Source organism: Amblyomma mixtum, chromosome 3 (assembly GCF_055824585.1).
Source record: "Amblyomma mixtum isolate Tamu chromosome 3, ASM5582458v1, whole genome shotgun sequence".
Taxonomy (NCBI): domain Eukaryota; kingdom Metazoa; phylum Arthropoda; class Arachnida; order Ixodida; family Ixodidae; genus Amblyomma; species Amblyomma mixtum.
In genome coordinates, this window is record NC_143014.1 from 54,600,841 (window position 1) to 54,619,822 (window position 18,982).

An 18,982-nucleotide genomic window follows, 5' to 3' on the forward strand; every position below is an offset into this window, starting at 1 on the left:
GTTGCGACACAAAATCGATGCCGATTTCAGGCCTGCGCCGCGTCGCTATATCAAGAAAGGGGGCAGTCCTGCGTTGCGAAAGCTCAGAGCACCGCGCCGCCGGAATGGGTCCGCTTCGTGTCGCAAAGGGACACGGCGAGGCGATTGACGGCCGCCGTCCGTTATTGTCGGCGGCGTCATCTGCGTGACCGCTCCAGCGGCCGCCGCCATATCTCTCGAGACGCAGGATAGGTCAGGGCTGCACCCGAGCAACACCCGCTCCAAGGGCAGCGATGCATCATCCTATAGCCCCTTATCTGTCACACCGGCGGAACACACTGGAGCAACCATCAAGTGCGTCGCGACTTTGCTCCTCTTTACGGAGACGCGAGCTCTCCGAGAGGCTGAAATGCGAGCAACCGGCACAGCAGTTCCGGGAAAGTCAGGGGAGGCTGAGAGGGGAAGGGTGGGGGCTTTTTAGCGTACTCAACTTTCCTGATGCACTCCGCCGACACTGTATACGCCGCTGGCGTGGCGTGAATGATGAGGCGCTTGTACACCGTAATCTCACTGAGCTGATGACTCCGCGCGCGGGTGGTGGATATATCCATGAATAAGTGAGACGAGGCGCGACCATTCAAATTTCACATCCTCGCAAAAGGGGCAACGCTCTGACGTGACGCCGAGGGGAGGAGAGGCCTCAAAAATCCGCCCGCCGGCGCAGACAGACATGAGCGCCACCGCCCGCGCGGCGTCTGGCGGGAGCCCGCCGCAGTCGCCTGGGCGCGGCCAGACACGCGAGTAGAGAGACAGGTGACCTGGCAGTTATTAATAAAGCAAAGGCCTTGCTCCGCGTGGCGATTACCGTAATTGGGTGAGCCCCAAGCCGGAAGGGCCCCGACGGCGCCCGCGGTCCGCGCCAGGGCGGGGGGGTCAGCAGGGTCGTGGGTCCGTGCGAGGGGTGGGGGGGCATGAGCCCGGTTAGCACGAAAGCCCCTGTCGCGACGCCCACCGCAATGCGAGACTGAATGGCGGTGCGCGCTGCTGCTGCTGCTCCAATGCACAACGCGCTCTCCGCCCTATACTCCGAGCGTGCACGCGAACGCCCAGACTGGCGGCGGTCGCACGAGTTAATAACAGGTACAGATCCCCACCACAACCGACCCGTGTAGCGCACTTCCTTGCCCTCGAGCGTACTTTACTCACGAGACTCGGAAAACGTTCGAGCAACGCCCCCGGTTGGCCGATTGGGCATGCCGGATGGCACGGGCAACTGGAGTCCTGGACGGAGGACCCACCCCCGAGAACCCCAATACCCCACATACAGCGCAAATTAAGTTTTTCTCCTCCTCCCGATGTTCGCGTTCTCGAGTATTTTGCGTTGCTCGCGCAGTTTCACTCCGATAGTATCCGCAAGCGTATATTTTGGACCGTCATTCGCTGCGGGAAGAGGAAGTACATACGAGTTGATTAGCTAACTTCTTCACTGGGACCTTCACTTCATTTCTTGTCCGTTGCTTCCGCAAGAAGATGCTGTCAAGCATTCGGCTTGGCACGGACTGTGGTTTACCTCCGTTGTCTCGAGAAGCTACATCGCACCTAGGAGGCATCGGCGACCGCCGCCAGCGGCCACCGGAACGCTCTGTCTGCGGAACACTGCATACAAGGCGTTCAGAAGCCCATATAAACTACCACCAAGTCGTAATATTGCTTTTAATCCACATACTCAACACAGCAGACATTTCCTGCTCATGGTATGTGAGAGGTTAGTCAGACGGTTCTTGATAATCACAAAGGGAACAAGGGAGGGGAAAACCTCGGGGTGCTTGTAAACGTTTCGACAAGAGGACTCGACTTGTCTTCGTCTCCTCTTGTCGAAACGTTTACAAGCACCCCGAGGCTTTCCCTCCCTTGTTCACTTGGTTATGCCCTGCTCAGGGTAGCGGACCCGTAGCCAAACCACAGTGAGAGCAAACCACAGTGACAGAAAAAACCGATGGCAGACGCAAGGAATCGAGGCAGCAGGACAATCAAATAACTGCGACCTCATGCAGGACACGCGCAACAGACACCAAGCAGGTAAAGGATTCAGAGTGTAGCCACACACGCAACAAAAAAAAAAAAACGGCTCCACTGCAGATATCAAAGCTGGAGGGGCTCCACCAAAGAAGGCTGCAAAAGGAACAGGGCAGTGCAAGCTCGCCTATGCTCCACCACGCAAGAACGCACGCGGTTTATCACACCAGAGGCCTCTCAACACCGCCAGCTCACCCCTCGAATGCCTGAAATATTCTCCTCGAAAATATAGCAGAAAGACAGAAATGAAACCGACAGGGAGCCCGGACCGGCGTATAGCACTGATGGGCTGAAAGCTCGGGCGGCCACTGTCACCTCTTCTCATTAAAAGCCTGCCGCTAATGCGCACCCTATAGGTCACGCAGTCGGTGTGAGCCCATGGGGTTCCGCTTGTCACCGGCAACGCGGTCAAGCTGCCGATCGCAAGTGCATCTATGGATCGCGCCCATGCCAGCGGCGTTGGCATGCATGGGGTCGAAGGAGGGGGGATCTGTCGAGCAGGGGAGGCTGCGCTGGCGTTGCGTGAGCCATCGATTCAAAGCCACGCCGGTTCCCCCGCGGCGACAGCTGCGGAGGACGCGGGTCAGGGTTTAGGTGCGGCGCTGAGGCCCCAGTGCAGCGCCAGTGAGCTATCAAAACGCTATTTGCGGGCGCAGTCGCCGAAGGACCCCGCCGTTTGTCGCCCCCGAGCGCGCCGGCTGGCCGCCACGCGACCTAACGCGCTATTCTCGCGTGGCCGGCCAGCGCGGCGTCCGGACCGCAAGCCCCGCGTGCGGCCTGCCGTCGCTAGAATCCACGCTTCCCTCCAGCCGACGTCACGCATTGGCACAGAGCGGCGCAGCAAGCGCGGCCGCATAGATCCGGCTTCGCTTTTGGTAAGCCAAAATGACGGGACACGCGCCCTCACCGTATGTCGCTGCCGTTAATTATCATTCGCGCACACGTTAAAGCCAGTCCGTCTTGTGTTCTTTTAAATGTATTTAATTCCTTTAATGCGAACGAGGTACGTGTGTGTGTGTATATATATATATATATATATATATATATATATATATATATATATATATATATATATATACACACACGCACCAAGTGTAGCGGCGCGATATCGACGCAGCCCGCCTTCGTTTGTCCAAGAACAATAAGATTTCAATTTTCAACAGAAAGTATATGTGACACACCACACCACAGGACACACCACAACAACACTTTGATAAAAGTATGCGAGAAAATAAAAGAAAAGGCAGAAGTGCACACAGGCTCGCAAGCTCACTTAACAAATCAAATGGAGCCGGGGGAAATGAAGATAGCAGTCCGTCTTTAGCGTGGTTCTGACACTCCACGCTTCCATAGCAGATGTCAGTGGCCTTCTCTGTCTGAAGAGAAAATGTACGCGCGCACAAAGTGGTGTCACATCGATATAAAAATGGGGACGTATTCCCCGGGGATAAGTGGGAAAGCAAAAGCAAAGGTCTCTGATAGACCGAACTGTGAAGCACGTAGACGCCTGCGTCCTCTTTTAATCGCGTAAAACAGAAGGCTGTCGGAAAAAAGGACCCTGGCTTATAAGAACTGAGCGAGGAGAAGAGAGGAAAGAAAGAGCGGGCAGCTGGCGCGTGACGAGAGAAAATCCCACGACGGGTCTCCGAGGGATTAAATTACAGAAAACGCTCACGCCGGCCGACTCCAATGATGGGGCGCTCGCGCTGTGCCTCTTCTGGTGAAACGTCGCCTCTAGGGTGGCACGAAAAAAAGGAACCAGTCGCATAAAGCCTTATTCACAAAACAAAAAAGAAACGCACAGAGTGTTTTGAACAAAAGCTTAAGGTGGGTGAGACTTTAGAAGTAGTGGCAATAAAAAAATTCTGTAGCAAATGGCGCAATCAAAGCCAGGTTCAAAGGAACTTTGCACAAATAACGCACTGAAGCAGTAGTTAAATAAAAGCTCAACGTTCGGCAATTTATTTTCACGATTTAATTTATTTTATTATTTATTTTTAAACATTTGTACTTCTTTTCTCAGGACAGGCTCAAAACACGGTGCTGAAATCAGCAGTGCAAAAAGGGGCGTGCATGTTACAGACGTGGTATTAGAATTATAAGCCTGCACGGTAATCTGCATTCTCTAGAATTTTTTTATTTGCTTTCAAAGAGTCAATTTACCCAGGGAAAATAAATAAAAGTCCTACAAACAATGTAGTCTTTCTTGTAGGCTTACATTTGTAGTTACAACTTTATAACGTAAATCTGCCTTTCAGCACTGTGTTTACAGCCATTTGTGGAAAAAAGGTACAAATGCGCAGAAATCAATAACAGATGTCTTAATAAATTGCTAAACACTTTTGCGGCAAATTTTAAACTTTTTGTAACAATACTTCTGTACAGCATATCTGCCAATTTTCATTAACGTAGCTTTGATTACACCACCGGTACACATATTTTATTACTGCGACTTCGAAAGTCTCACCCCACCCTCAGTTATGCTTCACCAATTTCGGTGCGCTTAAACGCGAAAAACACAAACAAAACATGCTGTCTGTAGCCCTCTTGACTGTGGGCAATCTATTAAGGTACACTTCATTCAGACATGATCAGCTAATCAGTCAGATAAAGAAAAGGAAAAAAAACTATAAAGGTGAGCTGACTAAGACTAATTTACCAGTATTCTGAGCATACCACCACGGTACTTAAATGGACTAGTTGGATCACACAAGAAATAAGACCAGAAATAGGACCAGAATTTGTCGATAATAGGAGAAAACCGTTTTTAATAATTTTTCGACCCGCTTAGTGGCTCGACGGTGAGTTCTGCGCAGGTTTATATGAACACCACACAAAACTTACCCGTTCAACCCTCATCGTGAAAGCATGAACTGGACAAACAGAGGGGTAACAAGCAGCCCGCCGGGGCTTGCTGCGTTCCTGCTTCCGTTCTATTCGCCCTGCCACAAATGAAGCCGCAGAAGATCTTCCCACCGGCCTACGCAGAGCTCGGTTCAATTTGCCAGGCTTCCAATCGGCAGTGTTCGCTGTGTGAACTCAGGGACGCGTAAAACTGGTTTCGAGGCTTTCAGGAAGCTGGGGACGCGGTAACGAAGCCTGTAAGTGCACCGCGCGTTTTGCTTTTATCTTGTCGCTCTGATGCCCATAATCAAACTGTGGTTATTTCTGATCATCCATTGCAGGGCAGAAGCCTCAGAGTTGTGCAATTTCGGCCGAACTTTTTGCTGTAATGAATGCTTACCTCTCTTCTTGGCAGACTAAAAAAAACGACTGAAGAGTTCCTGTCCGTGAATAATCGATCGTCCCGCTCAACCTACGAGCCGTGTTCGAGAGCTTCCTATGGCCAGCGACGTCAAATCAATTCGTTTCAGTCACGGGGGATATAGCACTATATCTGTCGCAGAAACGGCCGGTTCCAGTTACCCGAGTACCCACCCCCGGAACTGACGAAAGCTGAAACAACAAATGCGGAGCCACTCTGCAAACTATTCCGAGGCGCGCAGCGAACGTGCGTCACGTCAAGCACGCGAGGTTGACGCCCACCTCAAAGCACTGTTTCCCTCCCTTCTTTTCGGTGTCATTACCACATAACCTACCATAAACGTCCAAACCGGCAGGCAGGCCGGCAGTGATTTGAATGGCAATAGACGTCATTTTCTCTGGTCAGGCGTGTTCATTAGTCTTCAAGGTAGCCGCCGTTGTTTTGCATTTCCCCCAGCTGCGTACGAGAAAAAGAGGCAGGAGACACAATCAGCGGACGTTGGGGGACGCAGTGAAGAAGGAATTAGTAGCGCCAAGTGGGCGAACTTAATCAGTGGGGCAGCCAAGCACAAGGTTGATGGGGAGTAAGAAAAAGGGGGAGGCACGCTCCGCCGGAGAAAATGCCTCGTCCCAACAAACGATGAAGCGGAAACAAGAGGCAAGATGACGGGGTTAAAATGAACGGGAACAAAAAGAGGACACGGCAAGGGTGGCCCTGGAAAGATTCCAATGCTCCAGGAAACGATGACGCCCAGTGGTAATTATTGCGCCGCAGACAGAACCGCTAAACTATAGTGGCAACGATAGTTTACGGGGATTCTCTTTTTTTTTTTTTACTCTTTATTTCTCTCCGCCTCTAAACCTTCCTTTTATAGGTGATGTTCCTGGACAGCCAACAGGTGTGGAAGTAAGCGCGGTTAGACCGCGGCTGGTGGCACAGGACGTTAAAAGATAAAAAAAAAAAACAGCGGAGGAAGACCAAACTCGCATGACTCAATAGGTTAACATCGAGAGACGATCGACAGATGATGCAAAAAGAAAGAAAAAAGCAAGAGACGGCATTGAGTGACTAGGGAAGGAGAGGTTTCCCTCTCGAAAACAGCGAACCCGCAGACACAGGTTTGCAAATGACCTCTTTTCATGTCGTTGTGCGGCGCGTTCTTGGGTAACGCGGCGTCGGACGCTATCAAGAGCTCCTCTTCAGTTCCGAAAGGCACCTCCGTCTTCTGAATGCCAGTTTGGAACGGCGGTTTTCTACTCCCATTTCGTTTTCTTTCTTTCAGTTTCGACGGCGAGAAACAAAGAGCGGCAAAAGAGCGCGGTCGTATCTTCAGTTAAAATTCCTTCAGAGAAGATCGGTATGGCACAGTGCGTGAAATAGAGGCCAAAGAAGAGCGCCTAAAAACAAACAAAAAAAAAGCTCCCCAAAATCCTGCCTCAAAACAACGAAACCGCGCCAGCGAGAAGATTCCTCGGACAAGAGGAGAAATCTTTCCACGTGAACGCGCTATCTGCAAAAAGACAGCGCACGACAAATGCGCGCCGCTAAAGGACGGGAGAGAAAGCCGCGCCAAAAGCCAGCGAGCGTAAGAAGCTCCCGCGGTCCACAGTGGGCTATTCTGGCAGGGTAAAACTTTGAGCTGAAGCAGATTCATTCTGAAGCATGGAGTGGGGTGCGCGCCGGAATCGGGAGATCAAGGAAGGTCAAGGGAGGAGAAATATGAGGCCATTCCGGAACGCGAAACAAATGTCCTTCAACAGGCCGGGAGAGGTCGGGGCAGCTTCGGACCGCTTGGCTGGCGGCTTTCGGCCCGGGATCTCCGGCTGCCGCGCGGGCCGTGGCTAAGCCGCCGCCAGAACCTGCGACGGCCCAGGGCTGCGCGGGATGCCAGGCCAATCTGGTCTGGTCCGCGAATGCGCCGGTACTCTGGTCGTCGTCACGGGGCTACACTGCGGGCCTGCGACGCGAGATCGACTGGCCGCAGCGGAGCGGAAAAAAGTTGGTCCCCCAGACAAAGAGCGCGCGCACAGGCTGGGCCGGAAGAAGGCCTGTACGTCATCAGCGCGAAGCAGCAGGCTTTCGGGCTCAGAAGTCGTCGACTGATGCGCCGCGCATCTCGAATCCGGCTCATTCATGTTTCTGGTCGGGGTTATGTGCGCTGTTTAGACAGCACCGGCAGGCTGTCGGAGTCCCTAAATTTAGGCCCGCCGCGGGGCTCTGAGTCCGGACGGGTACCGGCGCCGCGCACATTTCAACGCCCCCCTCCTCCCCGAAGGACCGGCCTTCGCGCGCCCAGAGACGAGGAACACACGCCGCCGGCATCCCGCACGACTCGGAGACGGTCGCTGAAACGCGGCGTGCACGGCGGCAGGCCCAGTCGTGTTTAGCCTGCACGCCATGTGTCTGGGCACGCGACGGCCTAATAGCAGCGGCAGCCGACCCCGCGGTGTGCGGATTAGGAGGGACGTTGTTTACTCGGCGCGCAGACGGGACGCCGGGCTGTTCCTGCTGCCGCCGTGCGCTGGGACAAGCGCCCAGCAGTGCGGCCCAACGTGGAACGCGTAGCGCGGAGACCGTCTGCGCGACTTGGGCAGAGCGGCGAAGGGTGTACACGAGTGGTGTACAGCGGCTAGATTTTTTTTTTATAGGGTTTATTGCTAGTAGCCTATAGTTTCTCGGCAGGTTTATTTTAGGCAGTCCTGTGTATAAATACGACTTTTGTCCTTGTGTAAAGTGAAATAATTGTTCGCAATCCTTGCCATGAGTGTAATTAGTCATAGCCATGGCTAGTCCAACGCGACACATCAACGACACAAATAAAAATTAAAAGTGACTCTGCTTCTCCACTGCACTCAACCCCCGGCCCAATTTCAATTCCTGGGGAAACCCCTGTAGATGATCCGTATTTGTTTTAAGCCTAGAAGGTGTTGCAACCTAGAAAATGTGCTCACGTACAAGATATTCATTCAAGCTTATTGGCTACCGATTGACGCGGCGAAGATATGACCGAGGCATAATCTGTGCGGGAATAAGAGTCGGAAGTCTTCCTGCACAGCGCGAGTGGTTACTGTGTCACGAGCTCAGCCCAGACAGCTGGAGCACGGGCGGCAGATCGCGTGCATTGAGACCCGGGCGAACCCAAGCGTGATATGTCGTGCGGGTCGCGGCGTGCTCCCAGCGCGGCTCATACGACCTCCGTGATCAGCCCTGTACCCGTACAGCGCAGTTTTGTCTTTTCCTCTCCCGACTTTCAGCTGCCGGCTTTTCCCTCGGCCGTCCATTTCGCAAACTGCGTTGCCCCCCAACGGAATGAAGTGGAGCCCGAGGTTGCTACACTGGCAGCTTTTCTCTTTTGCGCAAGTTTTCGGCCGCCTCCGCTCCGGGAGCGACACCAGACGGAGACCAGACGGCACCGGAGGCGTGGCTCTGGGATCGATGTGTCGACATGACGTCACGAGCGACGCGTGTCGAAACCGCAGCACGACAGGACTTGCGACGACGCCAGTGCGTCGGCAGCTCTCGTGACTCGGCCCGACGGTGTGAACGCGGGCAGAGTATTCCGCCAGTGCCCCCAGCCCAGCGGCCCCACTCGTGTGGATGGCTGTTCTTTGTCACGCCGGGCAGCAACGAAAAAGAGAGGCAATCCACGGCGCGACGCAGCGCAGGGGCATTACAGCGACGCGTACTCAACGGCTATGCTTCTTCATTTGCCGTCTTTCGCAAGCTGTGTGCCTGGGAGGCGCGTTATAGCCGCGGTTTCATTTGGCGACGCTGGCCTGCGTGGAGGGCTCGAGCCTGCGTCCACGAAAAGAGAAGGACACTCACGAGGTCACCGCGGAGCTGAAACAGAAACGAGAACAATTCTTTATGAACAAAAACACAATTTCGAATCCTTACTTTCACCTTCCAGAGATTACCTGACGCGCACCATGTCTCTATGAAAAGAGTAGTAGCTGATGCATGTTCACTAACTGGATGCACTGATGGAATGCACCGGATGAATTATTAAACTACCCGCGCTAAAAACCAAGCCAGCGACGAGAGGACGCTAGCCACGGTGCTTGCTAAACTTGACCAGAGCCTGATTTGTCATCCATTCCTAGCCTATATGGCAACAAGAACCCCAATGCGCACGAATCTGGCGCAACTGGTGTAAGGTTCTTGACCTTATCGGCCTTAAAATGGACCTGTTCACAACTTAAAGCATTGCAACAAGGAAAGAAAAATCAACTAAGCAAGACCACTCATCATATTTCTTGAGATCATTCCTTCACAACCCAGACTAGCCGTGCCGCACACCAGCAGAGGCTAAAGCGATGCGGTGCATGGTGAGCCTATACGGCGCATACAGCTCCCATATAGACTCCGGGCTGCCCGTGACTTTGTGGCTTGTAGGTCTGTCCTCGCGCAGGCTCCGGCATTGAAGAAGCAAATAAGTGTCAAAGCATTTCACAGCAGAGCCGAGTAGCTCCGCTCACGAAGGAATCAAACAGCCAAGCAGTGGAGCAGCTCGCATGCGCAAAAGAAACGGCGCCAGCTCTCCAGGCAGTGGAGGCGCTGCAAAGGTCACGTGATGGCGCGCGCACAGGCGACCATTTAGGGCTGCCTCTTCCTCCGGCGCAGGAAGAGAGGCAAAACAAAGCGAGCGGGGAATGGAGGTGAGCGAAGAGGGCGGAAGCGGCCCAAAGCTGGGGTTTCCGATCGCGGGGTGGCCACGCGTGGCGCTGGACCGGATGTCCTGCCGGCAGCACGAGGGGCAACACCGCGCTGCCATCTCCAGTTACCATGACAACCCTGCCTGGGCTGCTGCTGCTGCTGCCTGCCTGCCACAAGGCCTGCGGTTTCGCCTGAAATTTAGGCCCATGCATGGCGGGAAGGCAGGCGCACGTAAAAGCAATTAGGCTCGGAAGCAGTCGCCGCGCAAAATATCTCGACGCAAACGTCGGCACAAAACGAAGAGTAGCGGTTAGAAGAGCGAATTTTATCTCCACACAACGGCGGGAAAACGGGGCCTATCTAAAATGCGCCCAGAGTTTACAGTCAACGGCGAAGTGGATATAGCGTCGACAGCGGCACACGAGTTTACACTTTTTTTATTTGTTTAGTGCATAGCAATGGCCATGTTTGTATAAACAGGATACACTTGTAAAGCAAAAAACAAAACAAAACAATACGCATTCTCTCAAGGCATCAAAATGCAAATGTTATCGCCCTCCACAGCCAAAAGATAGCTCGTGTATTGTTAATGAAATAAATTCGGGCTTTCATTGCTCACTCGGAACAAAATTAAGTCCGTCCAAACAAGCTTCTTCAATAAGTGTTTACTTAATGAGCGCACTATAGACGTGTGCGCGAGGAAAAGCAGCGCGGTATGCGCCGGGGCATTTCAATCCGAAACAAGGGTCGGCATACAGGTGCTTGTCTTTGCAGCCTGCCCCCTGCAGCCGGCCTCCACACTAACACGAAAAACGGAGAAACGTGTTCGACGGTGGACAGCACGACGCATGGCCGTCTCGGACCATCGCACAATCTACGCACGTACTATCGAGTTAAGAGGTTACAGAAACGCGCGTCGCGAAATCGCGTAGGGAGAGACTCGGTTCCACGCTCCAAAAGGTTATTGTGCGCCAGCGCCATATCGCGGACATGTCAGCGCGTACACACACCACGGCGCGGAGGTCGAGATGAAAGGCACCGCGCTGATCCCGCTCAAACAATAAGGCGCGTCGGGGCAGCGGCGACCGCCCACGCGGCCGGAAATGAAAGCGAAGCGCGCTCTCTTGCCGCTTTAAAGCCCGCCAGCCTGCGGGATTAATTCGCCCTGCGAAAGGTAAACTGGGCCGCCAGAGCCGCAGCTTCCTCGCGGCATCCGCATGTCCCTGGCGCGCGCTCCAGAAACCCGATGGAAGGAAGTGTTCAGCCAGCCGGAAGTGTATTCCTCGCTCGGAACACACCGAGAAGATGCCGCGCCGCAGGCCCGCGTAATGCCCGCTGAGCCCTGCGCTGGCGGCGGGCTCCACTCCGGACTTCCCAAATTTAAGCCCCTATTTGCATAACGCCGAGCTCTTAAAGCCCAAGTGCCGCTTTCCCCTCCTGTCGACCGCCCAGTCACGTGACAAGAAACCCGTTCTCCTTTCTCCTCTAGACGTTCCATGATAGTGGCGGCTTGGCGTGCGGAGGGCAAAGCTGGCCCCGTGAGCGTTCTGAGGTCTCATTTGCATGTCAACGAGCCTCGCTTATTAACTGTGCCTCGGAACGTGCCACTTTGTAGGGGGCAGCAGCCACGGCCTGTTTACCTTTCCCTTGTCAAATGAGCGGTTTCATCCCCCGGTCCCCAAGCGCCGGCGCGTCTGAGAGGCAGGACGACCCGGGGCCGAGACCAACTCGAGCAAACCTCGCCACACCTGACGTCCCGTCAACAGCCCTGGAGACAACTTTTTCAAGGTGGATCACTATATATATATATATTCGGAGGAAGGAACTACGAACCAAACCGTATATGCATGAAAAATAGACTGACACACGCTGAAAAACAACAGGTTTACTGCTGTTCCGACTGGGGAGCGGTCTCTGATGAGTGATGAGGGCACGCATATTAGGTGTGGTGTGTGTGGTGTGGTATGTGTGTGTGTGTGTGTGCGTGCGTGTGTGTGTGTGTGTGTGTGGAAAAGGGAAATGAGGTTTTCGTTATACATGAGAGGAGCCTTGGTTTGTGTGGCTGCTGGCTCCTCTCGTATATATATATATAGCAGACGTTGTGATATCGTCATGACATGAAAAAAGGACAGAGAAGAAAGATTGCCGGAAAATTTTTCTTCCCGCATTCGATCTCACGTACGTTCGCACGACAGATGTGAATGGTTGCCTACTCGCACCCGAGCGACGGCCCCGGGTCGCGAACCAAAGAATTTCACGAAAAGCCCGCGGCGTTAACCACCGCGACCGCTCTCTCACGCGGCCTGCGGTCGCTCCCGTGGCCACGAACAACGCTGAAGGCGAGCGGGTGTCGGTGAGGCTCAGGCGCAGCCGGAATGCGCGTCATAACTCCATCCCGGCGGCCGGCACAGCGACTTATAGGACGCGGAACGTGCCGGCGGAAAGGCGCGCGGTGGACCATGAGCCTCGAGAGGAGAGCGAAGGAGGGAGGCTGCCCCCCCTCCGTGTGTGCATTTCCTACGGAAAATAGCGGGGAGCCTGCCAGCGCCATCTATCAGGACGCGGGCGTCATTCCTTCCCGGAGCTTGCGTTCCACTCGGCTGTTCATTCCCTTCATGCTGGCCGCCTATTTTTTTTCTTCTTTTCTGGCGCTTTCGGTCGGCGCATTCCCCCCAACGAGTTCGAATCGGTTGCCTCTCCTCCGTTTACTTCTCTTTTCTACCACCCCCGTTCGCGATCCCTTCTTATTTCCAGCCTGGTTGCGCGCGCGCCGCAGCAGCCTCCCCCTCGCCGGAACTTACCCGAGCGCCATTAATTTCCCAAAGAGCAGGCGTCCACAAGTACGTATACGCTATTTGCTTTCGCGCGCACCCGCCCTCTCCGGAAGGCGCGAAAAATAAAAAAGAAAGAAGGCCGACAAGGCGCGAAAGAGAAAGTGAGAGAAACAACTGCACCTCTCGACAGAAAGCGGGTGGAGCGAAAGACGTCCGGAAAGACGGACGTCCCCGAATGTGAAACACATCAGCCCGAAAAAGGAGGAGAAGGCCGGGGAGAGAGACAGCCCGACACGAACGACATTTCAAGTTTCCTCGCCTGCTGCGCCGCCTTCTCACGGCTGCCCCCTCTCTCTTCCCGCTTTTCCCTGGTGCTGTTCATCACAAGCCCGCAAGACACAGCGGGAGCCCGTCCGCAGAAACAAAAAAAAACCCTGACGAGACCCAGCCCGCGCTCTGACGCACACAGGCTTTATAGACACGCGCGCACACGCACGGGAGCTGTAAAAGTAAAAGGTATACAAGAAGTTCCGTTACAAAAAAAAAAAAAATGGAAAGGGGGCGCAGGGCTGAGTCTTCGAGTACGAAGGGTAGAAGAAAAGGATGGGTAGTGCACTTTGGGAGATGTATTTGACGGTTCTCTGCGATTTGACGTTGACTATAAAAAAAAAAATAGGAAGCCACAAACTGCTCGGATACCAAGCAAGCCAATGCGTAGAACGGTTCGGAGAGCACGCTGTTCTAATTTGTTGCAGAGCGGAGCATCTACTCTGTTTTGGACTGTCGGTGAGCTTGTTTCCTAAGTTATATTACAGCGAAAGCAGTATAAGGGATTTTTTACGGCGCTTTCTAGGTCGAGGCGTAACAGCGGTCAAGGTATATTGAAGCGAAAAAGTCCAGAGAACTCCAAGAGACTTTCGAACTTGGACTCCTGTGTCAAATGCATCGTGCTACGAGTGGGAACCGGGGCGGCGACGAGTGCCGCCTTGCCTAGTAAATTCAAGAGGCTGCTTAGTTTACTTTTTACATTTTTATTACTTTTCTTCCCATTACGCACCCCCCCCCCCCCTTCCCCCTCTCATTTCATTCAAAGCTATTCTAAGCAATATATTTCGATTCCTGTGACGACTAGTGAGATTTGTCCATCCCACTTTTACGCCGGCAAAATTCTATAGTCTTCTTTTGGTCGTCTCTACTGCTGATGGATTAATTTTGCTTTCACTACTCCTATCCAAAAATTTCAAAGCTACTCGGAAGCTCATCGAGTGCTCTCTGATGCCTGGATGTATAGCATAAGTATCCCAAAACATTGCTCCCGTATGTTATACTAATATCAAATCCGATAGATGCATGGACAAGGCCGAACAATTTAAATATCTTAACGTCTCACGCCGCCTAGCCGCGACTGGTAATATATTTCCTGATTAAACACAGCCGAACTTCAGGGCGGCGGGCGTTGGCGCGCCCGCATCAAATTCTATTTATTAGCTTTTACCAAAGCGGTCTGCCAGTGCACTTCGCCAGAAAGCGCTCTGCGGCGAATGTCAAACCCAGTTCGAAGGGCTCGTTGGACAACCCAAAGAACACGTGCACTGTCTTCGCGGTCCTTTGAAGGAGAAGTGCGACGTAGCAGCACTGCTCGCTGCGGAGGGTGCGTGCGGCTGACGAGAATGGGCCAGCACAGGCGCCGAGAGGTTGTTTCATTAAGCGAGGTGGTCACAATAAGCGCACATCCGTCGACAGACCGCTGCTTGCAGGTAAAAGAAAAAATTTCACACACACACAAAAAGAGAAAATGACCCTGGCATAGGAACCAAAGGGAACCTTCGTCATTCTCTTCGACGGGGCCGACAAAAGGTCAGTTTCTCCCCTATTCTGCACCGGTGCTCCATTCGGGGGGATCACAATAACCCCGGCGGGAGCAGTCCAGCCACCGGCACAAGTCCATAGAGTAATATCAGGGGTAACTGCTGCCATCTCGTTCAAATAAGTCATTAAGATGCGACCACTCCACATGTCCATTGTGGCGTGGGTGGTGGCCGCCTTGCAACCACAACGAAGATGAGGCAAGCACTCGCCGTGGCACGGACGAGTGCTTGACCCTCAAGCGAGCAAGCATATATATGCCGCCTATGGACACTCCGCCTCCTGGCCTGCCACGTCCACTACGGTGACCCCGGCGCGCTCACAATGCGCGACAAGGCGCACGAGGTCTTGCTGTGCGCCTTGAGCAGCACCGAAGCCAGATGGTCGAAAGGAAGCCGGTGCACCGGGGGATTCGCTGCGGCGTCAGCGGTCTGGAGAGGGAGACGAGCAGCAGCGCGGCCGAAAGCCACCAGCGTGAGGTGGTCATCTCCACGATGCGGACGATGCGGGCCGCGCACAAAGAGACCCACCACGCGCAGGCTGTGGACGACCAAGATCTTGTGCCCGGCGTCGACTCCAACCCGGACCAACTGCTCACGATCACCGGTTGACACTGAGACAAGATGGCGAAAGCGCCTCAGGTGTATCGGGGTGTTAATCGCAGAGGCCATACGGGGAAGTCGACCAGGAGCACGCTCCACAACCAGGAGCACGAGGTGGTCACCTTCACCATGGTAACGATGCGGCCGGCGTACGAAGAGACCCACCACGCGCAGGCTGTGGACGACCGAGATCTTGTGCCCGGCGTCGACTCCAACCCGGACCAACTGCTCACGATCGCCGGTTGACACTGAGGCAAGATGGCGAAAGCGCCTCAGGTGTATCGGGGTGTTAATCGCAGAGGTCATACGGGGAAGTCGACCAGGAGCACGCTCCACAACCAGGAGCACGAGGTGGTCACCTTCACCATGGTAACGATGCGGCCGGAGTACGAAGAGACCCACCACGCGTAGGGTGTGGACGACCAAGATCTTCTGCCTGGCGTCGACTCCAACCCGGACCAACTGCCTACGCTCACCGGTTGAAACTGAGGTAAGATGGCGAAAGCGCCTCAGGTGCATCGGGGTGTTAATCGCAGCGGCCAGACGGGGAAGTCGACCAGCAGCACGCTCCACAACCAGCAGCACGAGGTGGTCACCTTCACGATGGTAACGATGCGGCCGGCGTACGAAGAGACCCACCACACACTGGGTGCGGACGACAATGGTCTTGTGCCTGGTGTTGACTTCTGACGCCCACACCAGGTGGCTCAAGTACCGCAGCTGCACCGAGGTGGTAGACGCAGAATACGTCGCCGGACGAGGGCATCGGGCAGCAGCGTGGTCCACGGCTTGCAACACAATGTCGCCACCCTCACCATGATGACGGTACGGGCCATATGCAGTGGGAGACACCATGCGCTCGGTGCGGATCATGATGACGCTCTGCCCGGCATTGACTCCAAGCCCCATGAGGTGTTCAAGCTGATCAGCACGCTCATCTTCGTCATCAGGCAGGGGAGCTTCACTTCGATGGTGATTGACCAACAAGCGGCTGCTTGGCGTCGGGTCGTAGCGGTGTTCCAGAAAACGGACAAGCTGCACAATGTACTCCGCTGCGCTATAGAAGGGAGTACCTGGTGCCAGTCTCTGGTGAGCCGGCGTCTCGGCCAGGAGGTCCAGCCTCTCGCCTTCTAGCAACTGCGCACACAGTGCAGCAGAGAGACTCCACGGCGACCACGGCTGTCGCTGTTTGAACCTGCGGGAGCGATGCTTCTCCATCGGAGCAGGTGGCCCACCAGCAGCTTCCAGGAGACCAGAGGCTGAGGTTGCAACCTTTGGCTCAAGCGTCGCGCCGAGCTCCAAGCGTAAGAACTCCAAGCCTTTGTGAAACGTCGGTGCTACTTTCCTCGAGGACTACGGGGACCTCCGACTTGGGTGTAACAGTCAGCAACCGTAGAAGTAGCAAGGAAGCAAGGCTTAGGGGCGACGTAATTTTCGCTGGACCATTCGAGCTGAACGTGATTCTGGAATGCGCGAGCTCTGCGCCGAGCGAGAATGGAGCGAGCCTCTTTTGCTCTTTTCTTCGTCGGACCCTCAGTGCGGCTCTGCGCTTACATTATTAATAACACTTCATTATCCATGCACTAATATTTTTTGAATGAGCCATTTGCTGCTAAAAAGAACATTTGCACCAACAAATCTTATTTTTAATGAGTTTCCAAGTTTCCTGAGCAAGGCTTTTTTCCGACGTCCCCTTCATTAGTGCGCCTGCAACGCAAAATACAGTCCTCAAGCCATACCCATGAAAAACTCAGGACAGCTATCATGTAACTGTCCAAGGGTACGATCGCGCACTGCGGGAAACCTGCACCATGGGGGCAGTAAGTCAGCTGTATCAGATAATGTGGCCAATATACAAGGCATCTCTTCAAACCGCAAAAGAAGTGACCTCGTTGCTTGGGGTTTATTGGTAAATATTATGCGCGAATAACAAGTTGGGGCTGTTGGATAGCAAAGCTGATTAGTTCGAGACCTCACTTTAAGTGCGTATGCACATGGGAGTGCTCTTCTCCTTTCTTCCAGTGGAGGATCTTTGCTTCCACATACAGGCTGGCAACAGGGCACACAAAGAAAAAATTGGCTCAATGCTTAGCTTGGTTAAGCCTGACAGATAGCGAAAGCAATAACACCTGGCTACGCTTGGTTCTGCTGGTCTCTTTTGTAAGCTTTTGTAAGCACAGCCGCACCCCCGTTTAATCCCAGTCTAGCGAGCGCCCTCACTCGGCAGCGAAGGATGAGCCTCCATTTCTTCTTCTTCTTATACTTCTTGACTAGCGTGACGTCACGCGGTCACGTGGTAGCGCGCCGCAGCTGCGCCGGAGCGAAGGATGAACCTCCATCGATGGAGGTTCATTGCTCGAGTTGAGCCATCAAAAATGGCAGGGGTGCACTTAGTCTGCTTAGGTGCGGTAACGCGAAAGCATTTCTCTCACTGCGCGTTCTTCCTCTTCATGCGCGTCCGCCATCCAGCCTCCGGCATCTCGCCTACGCGCGCGCCATCTGCTGGACCAGCGCCGTATAGTGCGAGGAGAGGTTTAAGCGGGTGCCGCATGATGGCGCTACAACTGGACTCCAAGCACGGAGGAAATTTACGAGAAACGTACATCTGTAATTTAGATGCTCATAGTTACTCATGTACAGGCGCGGCCATAAGTTAACGGAGCACGCTATTGCGTTCGAAGTGCAATCACGCTTTCTCCACTGGTAATGAAGAAGCGTTGTTTGTCTACAAGAAAGCCCACCAACCTCCTCTACCAGCACGCGTGTACCACTGCTGGAAATTTCAATTAGGTGACGCGTGAAAAATATTCAAAGACAGTTGCGTGCTCCGTTTACTTTTGTCCGCGCCTGTACGCCTCAGAACATACTTCGAAAGGAGGTTTCTGAGTGATCCGTGCATTCACTAGACTCGGCTTCATTCAATTTCCAATGTTGAACAGTAGCGCAGTAGTATGTGTTTACGTAAAACATTTGCTAGCTCAGCGGGTTTGATTTCCATGCAATAAAGGAGAAAAAAAAAAAAAACGTCGTCGCGAAGTGGAAGCGTTCGCGTCTCGCACACTGAAAGCACGGGTTCGATTCTCACACTACGCCGCCGTTTTCTTTACATTACACTTTCATTCCGTTCGTGCGGACACGCCCTGTCCCCAGCTTCTGCCCACAACTTCCGTCCACAGCTTCCGAGGACACTACACATGAGCGAAGAAATGCTTTCGCTTTAAAACAATGAAGACCCTAACCGGCCTTCCACCAGTAATGGCAGTTTCGAGGTTGCATGAAAGCAAAGGGCCTGTCATGCGAAGTCGATGACCAGCGTTGCGTGCTCAAAAATGGGCGATCTCGTGAAAATTCGGAAACTTGCTCGCAGTGTTACTACCACCACCACCATCATTTTAACACCAACAGGGGGCCTCGAGTAATTTTACGATATCCAAAGCTTCTTTCCTTCCTTTTTATTAGCCAGCCTTGTAGATGCACGCTACGAGCATAAAAAGTAAAGGAAAATAAAAAGCGAGCCTGGCAGAGTACCGTAACTTATAGAATAGTGTGGATTATTAGGAGAGTGCGTGGTAGAACACCACCGCTTGGTAATCTGATGATTAATAAACGCGCATGTAGCTACAGCGGCTGCAAACCGGACCTGAGTTACGCCCGCCGCTCAATCGAAGGCCTGAAAATTTCGCACGCAGCCTGAACGGTCACGGAGTGCAAACCCCTGCGCTTATATTGTTTTTTCTTTTCGTTCAAGTGAAGTACCCAGTCGT

General features: G+C 53.6%; 2 protein-coding genes across 5 annotated transcripts in view; both read right to left on the bottom strand.

The window, feature by feature from the left end:
* Window positions 1–18,982, bottom strand: part of LOC149350234 (Krueppel-like factor 6) — a 356,738-nt gene that overhangs the window by 36,062 nt on the left and 301,694 nt on the right. The gene's annotated exons all lie outside the window — the stretch shown is intronic.
* LOC149350235 (uncharacterized) lies at window positions 13,869–17,850 on the bottom strand. Its single transcript, XM_089576860.1, has one exon. The coding sequence runs from the start codon at window positions 16,434–16,436 to the stop codon at window positions 14,916–14,918; it is 1,521 nt and encodes a 506-aa protein (XP_089432986.1). The 5' UTR covers window positions 16,437–17,850; the 3' UTR covers window positions 13,869–14,915.

Excerpts from the sequence above, each read along its gene's own strand:
- LOC149350235 (XM_089576860.1), bottom strand. The coding sequence starts at position 16,436 with ATGGAGAAGCATCGCTCCCGCAGGTTCAAACAGCGACAGCCGTGGTCG.